Source organism: Cannabis sativa, chromosome 6 (assembly GCF_029168945.1).
Source record: "Cannabis sativa cultivar Pink pepper isolate KNU-18-1 chromosome 6, ASM2916894v1, whole genome shotgun sequence".
In the NCBI taxonomy this organism is placed as follows: domain Eukaryota; kingdom Viridiplantae; phylum Streptophyta; class Magnoliopsida; order Rosales; family Cannabaceae; genus Cannabis; species Cannabis sativa.
The window spans coordinates 2,966,957-2,978,547 of record NC_083606.1 but is presented as its reverse complement, the minus strand read 5'-3'; the positions used below and the strand labels follow the sequence as shown (position 1 = coordinate 2,978,547).

At 29.9% G+C, this 11,591-nt stretch overlaps 2 protein-coding genes across 3 annotated transcripts; one reads left to right on the top strand and one right to left on the bottom strand.

Annotated features, from left to right (window-relative positions):
* Positions 1-2,156: 2,156 nt before the first annotated feature.
* LOC133038703 (cellulose synthase-like protein E6) lies at positions 2,157-6,326 on the bottom strand. The gene is made up of 8 exons (XM_061116869.1): positions 6,187-6,326; positions 5,673-5,892; positions 5,446-5,580; positions 4,578-5,043; positions 4,169-4,493; positions 3,644-3,772; positions 3,306-3,446; positions 2,157-2,896 (listed from the first exon to the last, which is right to left on the bottom strand). The coding sequence occupies exons 4-8, from the start codon at positions 4,787-4,789 to the stop codon at positions 2,654-2,656; spliced, it is 1,050 nt and encodes a 349-aa protein (XP_060972852.1). The 5' UTR covers positions 4,790-5,043; positions 5,446-5,580; positions 5,673-5,892; positions 6,187-6,326; the 3' UTR covers positions 2,157-2,653.
* On the top strand, positions 6,251-9,200 carry LOC133038702 (uncharacterized). Of its 2 annotated transcripts, none has more exons than XM_061116868.1 (11): positions 6,251-6,390; positions 6,531-6,671; positions 6,960-7,004; positions 7,085-7,251; positions 7,368-7,446; positions 7,522-7,610; positions 7,782-7,911; positions 8,041-8,173; positions 8,257-8,411; positions 8,502-8,700; positions 8,789-9,200. In XM_061116868.1, exons 4-11 carry the CDS (start codon positions 7,085-7,087, stop codon positions 9,019-9,021), a joined length of 1,185 nt encoding a protein of 394 aa, XP_060972851.1. In that variant the 5' UTR covers positions 6,251-6,390; positions 6,531-6,671; positions 6,960-7,004; the 3' UTR covers positions 9,022-9,200. The 2 variants fall into 2 exon arrangements, with proteins under 2 accessions (XP_060972851.1, XP_060972850.1); XM_061116867.1 differs by having other exon boundaries at positions 8,786-9,200.
* The last annotated feature ends 2,391 nt before the right edge of the window (positions 9,201-11,591 follow it).

Here is an 11,591-nt window from a genome sequence, read left to right as displayed (position 1 = left end):
CTTTCTGGTTTAATCAACTTGTAGCCCCTATTGATGCTATATGCTATATGCTATATGCTATATGGTTTAATCAATTTTGGCTTTAAATTTCTCTTTTACAATAGTGATTTGCTTCCAGTACTAATTTGTCGGATCTAAGAGCTATATACTCCCATCAAGTCATATTATCAATATTTTCAGTAATAGGTAAATGTGTAGTAATTATTAAAAAAGTGTCTTATATTTATATGGAAGAGGTTTCAATGGTTACATTTTTATTGTAACCATCATTGTTATATTTTTTTAAGCCATTGGATTACTATTAAATGGTTATGATTAATTTGGAAATTAAATAAAAATAAATAATAAATAACTTGTAACCTGAAAGTAATCTAATTATTTATTTCCTTATAAAACTTTAATTAAGATTAATTATATTTTAAAATTAAATTAATTATAATTATTAATTATTTTTTTTGCAATTTATTACTATATAAGGATCTTTTAGCAACTTATTTTTTATACTTAAATTATTTAAAATTTTATAGCAAAACTTTTATAATTTAAAATTATACACATATAATTTCATAATTTAAATTTTATTATACTTGTAATCTTAATTTTAAATTATTACACTTAATTATTTAATTTTTTTATTTAAATATTTAAAAAGTAAAAAATGAAATAAGTTGAAGGATTTTTTAGAAAAAAAAATGGCTGCACTTGTTATCCATTGATTAGCTTGAGGCCTCATACTTAGTTCATATAATTGTAACAAAATAATTAATTATTTGAAAATTTATTATAAGAAGAGAATATTAATTTGTGTCAAAAGAAGTTTGATTTTTGTAAAAAAAAACAAAATTTATTGTAAATATTATAATTAAATGGCTTAATTATTAAAATAATTCAAGTAAGGATTTAAATATAAATATTAATTGATAAAAGAGGTCTTGTTGAATATTTAATTAATTATTTTAAGAAAATAGTTAATTATAATTAATTAATTTTAAAAAAAGAATGTTTACTATTTAATTAATTATTTTAAGAAAATAGTTAATTATAATTAATTAATTCTAAAAAAGGAAAATTTACCTATTAGTAACCTGTTATTACAGGTCAAAGAAAAATGTAACTATATGGTTACAATAAAAATGTAACCATTGAATAGTCACCCATATTTATATTTATATCATCAAATATTATAGATTTAAGTGCTATCAATACTTTTATTATATTGTTCTAAAAACTTATATATTCGCTTTTATTTTTATCTACTCTTTGTTTGATTATAAAATTTAATTTTTAACATTTTGACACTACCAACAAAAATTTATTAAAGTTATTTTATTTACTTATCAATTCAAAATTTACTAACAAAAGAATGAAAATATTTACAAAAAAGTTTGTTACTATGACCAATTACTGCAAAGCTTTCGAACAATAATTTTACAATATTTTTGACTAGTCTTACAATGCCTACCACACGATTAATTCAATGGGATGCAAAACATGTTTAATCAATAAATTATTAAATTATAATCATAATGTAAGAATTAGATCTCAAGTTGTCATTTGTGTCCTTTATATAGGAGTTTTTATAAAAAAAAAAAATAGTGATTTTAGATAAAAGTTTATAATTTTACTGTTACACGAATTTTTTTACAAAAATGCTATCTTTTTATAAATATTTAAAACCACCGAAACAGAACAATTAAGAACACAACAATAGAACAACTAAAAAACAACCGTAGAACAACAATGGAAACTTAACACAGTACACAGTATGAAACTTACCCAGTATTTTTTCTAAGAAAAAAAAACACAGTATTTTTAAAAAAAAAATTCACCCCACAATAAAAAAGAAAAAATTAAAAATTTTAATATATAATGTAAAAAACCCCTTATATATGTATATAACATCATAATTAATAAGTCCAAATGGGAAATGTAATTCTTGATGATTTTTTTTTTTTTTTGAAAAATGCATATATATATATATACTAGTTAGAAGTTACGTGCCGAGGCACGTAAATATTAGTCTTATTTAGAGTTTAGTTCTTTGTTGTTTTGTTTAAATTGTATCTAAATGTATGATCATGTGAATGATTTGTTTTATTAAAGTAATATGTGTGCTATCATATTTGATTAGTAAAATATAATTGGGTATATTTAAGTCATAACAAAATAATACTTATTATTTACTTATAGAGAATTTAGAGGAACAAGATATAAGTTTTGCAAAATTTAAAACAAACATTATGTAACTAAAATTAAAGAAAATGTTCGATCTTAAAATAGAAGAAAAAATTATTAAAAAAGTCTTAATATATGGAATATTATTTGAAAAACTAAAAAGAGTATAGTGAAACTTCTCCCTACTCTTCCATTGGTTCAGCTGCTTGAATGGTGTATTGATTGTACTTTGAACTCATAGTAAAATGCTTATCTTCTGCACTAATTCCCTTATCTTCATTCTTTCTTTTCCATTCGAGTATACTTTATTACTTGCCTCATTGTATTTCTTACCAGACAGAGATTCCCTTCTATGAAAGCACCCGATGCCAATATAGCAAGGCCCTCCATTAGAGTCAAATCCTCGAAGATCAACCTTGGGATCATCATATACATGCATTGGTTTGGTCTTATCAAATCAAATTAAAGAAAATGGTGCTCAAAAATCTCTGGCTATGGGCAAATTTACCTCCATTGTAAGTCTCAAGGAACTGCTGTAAATATCATTCTCTGTGAGATTCTCAAATGCTTGTGGAAACTGAACATATGCAATCTCATGACCCTTTTCTTTATCCAAAAAGAAGTACATTGCATCTCTCACTGATTCTAAGTAGTTCGAATACATGTCACAGTCCACGTTGAGAATTATCAGAGCATTGCTGATTTGGGCCGATACTCTTATCTAGTAGGACACAAAAAGATTAGTGCATGTTTGACATCATAACTAAAAAACTGTTTTTTATTTTTAAAAACAGAAAACTATTTTTTGAAAACAATTTGGTTTGTTTGGCATTGTTTTTTAAAAACAGTTTTCAGAAAACAAAGTTACAAAAAACAAGAATTTTGAAAACAACAAAATGTTGTTTTCTGTTTTAAAAACCAATTCACTTTTGGTCAATATTGTTTTTAAAAAACACTAATCAAACATGACTTATTTTTAAAAACTTCAAAAACTATTTTTTGTTCTCATTTCTAAAAATAATTTTTTGAAAACAAAAAACAGAAAACAATACCAAACATGCTCTTAGCTTTTAAGTTTTCTTTCTTAGATAGCTATAAAAAAAGTATTCAGCCAAAGAAAAGCTTAAAACCAGTGAGTTCATCGCCCCTACTTTGAAGTTGTGGTGGTATTGGGGTCTCTTTTCACGTGCCAAATATACCAAAGTTGGCAAAGCATGCCCATCAATGTCCACAGCCTTGGGATCTCTTCCATGTTCCATCGATAATAATACGTACAAAGCATATATGCATGGGAAAAGAATGAGCATTCTTACATACATAATATAGTTACTTGTTATTTAACCTTAATCACAGATGGTTACTTTTACAGGATTTAATGATCAAGATCCTAATTTCTACTTTTAGTAAGTAGAGCATTAATACCATCAGAATTATAATGGTAGTAGGATATTAATTAATATGTATGAATAGGTAAATGGTAATGCCTTGAAACCGAGTCCCACTCAAGAAACCCCTTGTGTGTTCTTCGTAACATTTCTGAAATTTTGCCAACTTTTGTAGCACTTTTAATTCTTGTCTTCATGTCTTCATATAATCTCTATAAAAATGAAAAAAATACATGATTTTTTTTTCACATATAACCTAATTAATCTTCAAATAAAAATATAACTACTCGCTGTTTTGATTAGGTATCTCTGTTTTGTTTTGATTTGATATTAAGACAAAAGGGATCTCTGTTTTAATTAGTGTGCATATTAGATTTATTATAATATGTCTCAGAGAGAACTATAACTTGACTCTAAAAATACATGAGAATTTAAAAAGCCATATATCTTTTAAAACATAAAAAAAATGGTACAAAGATTAACAAATTGAAATTTCAATAAAAATAATTAAAGGCAATGAAAATTGCACAACATAGAATAGTATAATGCAAACCCATAAAACCACTATGTAGAAGAGGAGAGTTGCTTCACATATAAATATAATATACCTTGATGGAGGTCCATTGACCATGATGATCATCGAGTGGTTGAGAAGCTTCATTGTTGGTCAAATAAGCCTCAAGAGATCTGGGTTCTATTTTGAACTTGTTACAGAAAGGAAGCCATTTCTTTGAGAATTCAGAGGCCTCTAACAGAGCATAAAATGTCAACTCCGAAGCACCATCGTCAGAAAGGTACACGCTAAGCTTGTGTGGAGGGTAGTCATAAGCCATCACTGACAACACCGTGTTCACCACCATCAACGGTGGCTCTGCTTTTGGGTCAGCTGTGCACACAAATATGTCCACCCCCGGCAAATCCTTCTCCCCATACCTGCTATTTAATTACAAATTATATATTACTATTAGAATATATACTATACATACATGATAGAGATATGGATAATAATATGCTGACTTGTGAATTAGCCTGTCTTTGAAAGTGTGACGATATACGGGATTCCATCGAACCACAAGTGTGACAAGCCAATAAAGAGTGAACCAAAACTCAGACAGAAACAATCCAATCCAAACCAATAAGATGACTACTGCATCTTCTTCTTCTTTGGTTGGGAATGGCATATACCTTAATCTGTACACAAAAATAAAGAATATCCCCACTAACATCATTCCTTTAAATCAAATACCATGACATGTTTCTTTATGCAAATATGTTAAACTACAAAGATACACTAAACATAACAAACAAGAACTAAATTTTATCATCACTATCATTATACATAAAATCTATCCAAAAAGCATGTCTACGACCAAAAAGATTTCTTTTTGGAAGAAACAAATCAAAAGGAAAGTTAATGTAAGTCATTGACATCAACACAATATCAAGTGTATCTTTAGGGAGTTGAAACTTCACTCCACTTCACCTGAAGAAGATGTCAAAAAAAATATTTAGTGTATAAAATGAATAAGAATAAAATGCAGTAAAATGATTAGAAATAACTATTCTCAATTATTAGAAAAATCAGTAAAATTACACATCAATTAAATAAAAAATAAAAAAGAAAGAAATTGAACATGGTAAAAATAATATCTAATCTATGTAGATTATAGAGAAAGAAAAAGCATAGAAACAATAAGTTATATAGTAAAGTAATCGTATTCTATATACATTACAACCAAGCAACATGAACATGTTATTATGTCAAAGCTTAGAGGAAGGCATACTATTTACTCTAATTAAAAATACCAACATATAGTGAGAGAGCTTTGTATCTCAATATATATAGAAAACAAACAACAATTATATTAAATAATTAATGACATACCTCAATAGCTAAAGAGAGATCCCCTTTCTTCTAATTTTATCACCTTGCAACTTCATCTGTGAAATTGTATTAAACCTCTTTCCTTTCCCTCTATTTTTTCCAGTGGATAGATATGATATATATTCCGACCATAATCTAAATTCACATATGAGTACTCTATTAAAAAATTACCTTATTGATAAGCATTATTCAGTAATCTTTCAAAAGGAAAAATCAGTTCAATGTACCTTTGAGAACCATTTGTAAAACCTTGAAATTACAATTTTCAATTAAAATTGAAGGTTGAAGGTTGAAACTCACGTGGCCAAGAACTTGTGTTGATACATTTCAGTACTATAAATGAGGCTGTAAAATAAAAACTTGTGGAAACTTTTCCAAGAGCATCCCTCTGACCGTCAGTACCAGTGCTTCGACCAGAAAATGATGCACCCAATAAGAAATGTTGATCTTCACAATAACAAAAGTACAACAAAGTATAAAATTTTTGATAACAAATACAAAGATTTAATATTATAGTATTCTTATAATTTCAAAATAGTTATGGTAAATCAAATAGACCTTTCCTTTTACGATTCCTGTAATGTCCACATATAGGCCTAGAAAAAAATGAGGAACACCTAATGAAATACCAACTTCAAGAATTTCATCTTTTGTGATAAGAAATTCCCTCAATTTTCTTAGCATGAACCTCTTCAAAAAAATCCATTGAGTAACAATAATAATTTAAAAGAAGAAGATAACCTGTAAGAAAATGGTGCCTTCTTTTTCTGGAGCTTTGACCTGAGAGCCAATATTGTCATAGAAGAGAAATGAAATGGGAATCCTAGCACCCCATTTGTCCCAATGAGACCATGTCGCCCAGAATTTGGGGTCATGATGCTGGGATTGGCTTTGATAATACGAGTGGGTTCATGGGCACACCAATGAATCGGATTGGGATTTAAGGTGTGGAGAAAGGAATTACGATTGTTTCTTCTCACTAAGTGCACACGCTTTTCCCTTTCATTTTACATTTTTTTTACTGAATTTATTGTTGAGAACTAAGTATGATATTAAGCTTAGGAGTTGTCTTTTGTGTTTTCCAGCTTCCCGTCTCACATCCCGAGATAAATGAGAGTTTATGTAGCAATTTTGCATTTGATTACTCTGCTGGATTGGTTGCATTAAGAGCAGAGAACTATTGCGTTCAATTGTACAGCTTGCTTGAAGACCGTGAAGTTTCTGAGGTGAGCCCAATCTATTTTTGTGTGATATTTCAATTAATAAATGTCAATTATCGCTAATGAAGGATCTTCATTTTTCTTGGTTTGTAATGGTTAGGGTGACTCATGCATAACCCCAATTTGTTTCTTAGCCTGTATTTATTTTAATTAAAAAAGAACAAAAGCATTACTGTTAATGAATAATAGAATTTGGTGCTTTATTATATCCAGGAAATTTAGGTGCCTTACATATGATTGATTGTCGGTCACAGGCAATGCATAAGACTTATTGTCAGTTTTGATTTATTTCAGATTCAAGTCTGTGAGAGAAATCATCAACCTGTAGATGAAGTGACTGTAAGTTGTTGATTTGCTTAATTGCTTTTCTAGCTAGTCATATTATCGTTTGTTTGATTAACTTTTTGTTGGGGTTGCAGATGGGAGTAACTCGAGTGGCTATTTCCAAAGATGGTTCTACAGTGTGTACTTCTGATGTTAAGCTTCCTGAAGATGGAATTGGGAGTCTTGTTTGTCTTAAGTTTTGGGAATCTGATTCATTGAATAAAAATTTTAGCTTGTCCACAATCGTTTATGAACCTCACAGGTTCGTACCTGGCTCAACTTTATGATTCTGATTATATTGCATATGAAAAGTTTATTTCATTGTAAATGTTTAATTTCTTATTTATATGTAAAATATATGCACATCTTGTTTTACAGGGATGCTGGTGTCTCTTCAGTTGCTTTCCATCCTAGTCGCCGAATGGCTGTTAGCACATCAAATGGTGGCGACTTCAAGGTATGTTTTGAAATGTTGCATTTTTTTTAATGAGAACCTTCTAGCATGATACAATTTAATTTTGTGATGTTGCAGATATGGGTTTCTCATGATGAGATTAAGAAGAATATTGGTGAGACAGTTAAGAATTCTGGTTGGCTGTGTCACTCTGTGGGTTCCTACAAGTATGCTCTTTCTTTGCTTTATTTATAGATAGTGAATTCTTCCCTTCTGTCCTTTGTGCTGTAGACTGAAGTAATTATTGAAAAATTTGTCCAGTTCCATCACTTTGTTTGTAGTAATGCCTTTTTCTGGTCCTAGGTTTTAGTTTAAACTCTTTATTTGGTCATTTGCAGAAAGAAGCCAATGACAGCTGCTGCATTTTCTGCTGATGGCTCTGTTTTGGCGGTTGCAGCAGAAACTGTTATCACATTATGGGACCCTGAACACAATGTCCTTGTTGCTGTACTCGGAGAAATTCAGAAGGTAAATTTTCATTTCGCTCTCTTTGCCATTTGATTGTTTGTTGGAAGGTCTGAAATTTGGGGCATGCTTGCAAAATTTCCAACCACCACATGTTTATATTGTTGTGTGTATTTGTATCTGTATTTGCAGCCAATTAGGTCTCTATCGTTTGCTGGAAAATCAGACTATCTTGTGAGTGTGTCCGAAGGTTCACAACCACAGCTGTCAGTATGTAGTATGTCGAAACTCTCTGTATCCTGGTCATACAAGCTTCAAGTAGAAGGTACGGACACAAGCTCTCCAATGATAATATGTATTGTGTGTGTGGTAATTAATATTGTTGTTTTTGGTTTTTTTTTTCTGTAGATGTAGCTTGTGCTGTTGATGCATCAATGTTTGCAGTTCTTGTTGTTAGTAAATCGTGTAATAATGAGACAACAGTACTTAAAGGAAGAGATGGGGTAATCTTATTATTCAATGTCACAGATCCACTTCCTGTGGCTACTTGGTCTGTAAGGAAGGTACTATTATTATTGTCTTCTTATCTCAGTTTTGATTATAATTGTGTTGGTGAAGATTGGTAACACAAGTTTTGATATAATAAATTGCAGGCCAAGGGGGGAGGACTTGGTTTTATTCAAGCAAATAATCAAACTAAAAATATATTCAAAGCAGGCAAGCCATCATCTCAAGAGTTGCTTGTGTATGTAGATGGTGATCATGAATTTGTTGTATTTGACCCGCAGAGTAGCGAAACACATGAACTTAGCCTAACTGGACAACAAAACCTTGCTACCATTGAGGAAACAGGTGGACATTAATTCCTTGCTTCTTTCTACTCTGTTTTATAAAACATGTTTTTACTATAACTAATTTAATGATTTTTGGTATAAAGTAGAACAACTTGGATATGCATCTGTGTATGGTGAGCTACCTGAGTTTGAGTTGAAGAGCAAGGATGATGAGTTGTGGGAAGCAACGGCTCCCTCGAGACCCTCGGAGAGACCGTGGGAGAGTATATTCAGTGGATCAAGTCATGATCTTCCACCCCTCACTAAATTATGTTCACCTTTTTTGGAGTCTTTGCTGGAAAGGAGGACTACTACTTCTACTACTGCCATTGTTGAATGATCATTTCCAATTAAGAAGCAACCAATGAATGTTGTTGCTTTGCTGATAGTTTTGGTCAAATTAATTATGATTAGCTCAAAATTAAGGCAAATCCATTTTGTTATTGGATTTTACATGATGATGTTTTTGTACCAATGTTTGTGAGTCACAAAAGTAATATAATCTTATGTTTCAATTTCCTTTTCTGTTACAAAACAAAAAATTATTACAGTAGAGATAATACTTTGAGATATTGTAATTTACATTATTATTCTGTAATGACAATTTTTGTATTCTTTTTCCTATTGATTTACATGGATGAAAAGTAACAAACAATAACAGCATGAATGATTAATTTCTTACTGATTACATTTCAATAACAATAATAAAGTTAAAAGAAACAAACAAATTAATAAGATCGTCTACTACATTAAATTTCATTCCCTTTGCTTCTCTATAATCTTGTTCCCATTGCGATTGGTTAGCTTTTGTTTTGTTAATAAATTGCCAATTTTATCAGCGGAATGTTCTTGTTGTCTTGCTTCGAATTGATGGTCGGTCATAAAAACCCTTCAATACTACATCATAACGGGAATTCTTTGGCGGTTGCTTTTTCGGTTTCGGCTTTGGCTCATCAATGTCTTGCGTCGCTGCAGCGATCTTATTTTGACAGATTGGCTCATCAAGGGTTGGCTCTTGTTCTTCTACGACAACCTCATTCTCTGTTCGTACTGCTTCTTCTGTCACGGCTTCCTTCTGATATCCTTGTTCATTATTTGGTTCCATTAATTTCTGTCTTTTTGCGTTTTGCTCTTTATACTCGTTTTCGATTTTATTCTTCAATTCCTTTGATTTCATTTTATAAATCTTGCATAACATCCAATGGCATTGCTGCAAAAGATAAATTAAAATTAATAACTTGTTTAAATATTATGCAAAAACAATAATATAGAGTGATTTAAGTAGGAGTAGGTAGTTACCTGTGGGTGATTAGATTGAGTCAATTGATACTCAGTCATTTTCCAATAAGTAAGTGTTTTATTTAGGTCCTTGAAATCCAAAGTCCTTTTAACACCTATTTCGTTGTTTTGTTCATCAAATATTTTCTTCTTTGTTGCATTTCCATGCCATGTTCCACCTTTAGCTTTTCGAGTCGACCTCTTTTTATTATTATTATTATTATTATTATTATTATTATTATTGGGATAATAAAAGTACCACTCATTTTGGTTGATGGGCGGATATAAGGCTGTTAACTCATCTGGATGAAAGTCATTAATCGAATGAAGTTGTTGAATGTGATTAAGTGGGAGTAAATGAGGGTTCAAATTCTTATTAGTCAAATAAAATTGAAGAAGCTCTTGATCATTTGGGGAAAATATGACCCCAGGAACAGAAGTCATAGTCTCCATTGATGGTTGGTTAATTTGTTGTGTGTTGTGATTTGGATTGGTAGAAGAAAGAACCAGCTTGCTTTGCTAATATCAGTGATTAAGTAATTAGCCACGTACTACTCTTCACTGTCTTCAGTCTTCACTTTCATTTTCATTTAATGTCTTAGTTAGTTATATATATATAGGACAAAAACCCTCATTTGATTAGGAATAGGTTTCTTTTTCCTTAACATATATTAGGTTTAAATTTAAATATAATTATCTTTTTCATAGAAAATATCTTTTTTTTTTTTAATTTTTTAAAACAATAAAAAAAAAAGAAAAGAGAAAAACACTCGGTCATTACCCAGGCACAACAAATTTAAATATATATATTTGTTGCCTTCTCTAGAATTTTCTATTGTTTTTGCTTCTAATTTTTAGTAAGATCAGTTCCTTTGATTTTCTAGTAATCTTTCCAATTTCTGAATTCATTTGATAATAATTTTCTGTTCTCATGATTACTTAGCATTGTATTTTCTGTTCATTTAAGCTTTCATTTCAGATTTTGATTTGTATCTATTACTTGACCTATTATCTTTCACTTATAATAATGCTTTTGTTTTATGCTTTATCGATTTCAAACAGAGCAAGTTCTTCAGAGAGTTCTCTAATTTTGTTCAATAGAAAGGTATAATCACATACTGAGACTACTATAGTTTCTGGTTTATTTAACAATAATTTGCTATTGTTGAACTAATTATTCTGATTTTTAGTTTGCCCAAATCATTAATAAGTTTAATGCTTGTACTAAATTATATCTTTAAATTTTAAAATATACAAAATCGTGCCCCCAAACTTGACATGTACAAAATCGTACCCGGATCTGACTGTGTAGTATTGTTCTATCTCTCTTTGTGATTTTGATAATGTTCTCTCTGAACTTTTTATCTTGTTTGTTGCTTTTTTTTTTTTATATATGCGAAATTTGAATCTTTGCACGAATATTTCTGACAAAGTATGCTTGCATAAATTGATGATAAGGTTTTTTCTTTCACAAATCTAAATCTTATCAGGTCTGGTTTGCTTTAAGATAAGAGTTTCGTTTTCTTGGTGAAGTGTTCTACTAGGTTTTATAAGCATGTATAAGTGATTCACTCAGTAGAATGTTATTATCTGTTCGATTTTCATGACAAGCAAATCGTAGGTTGCACCTTT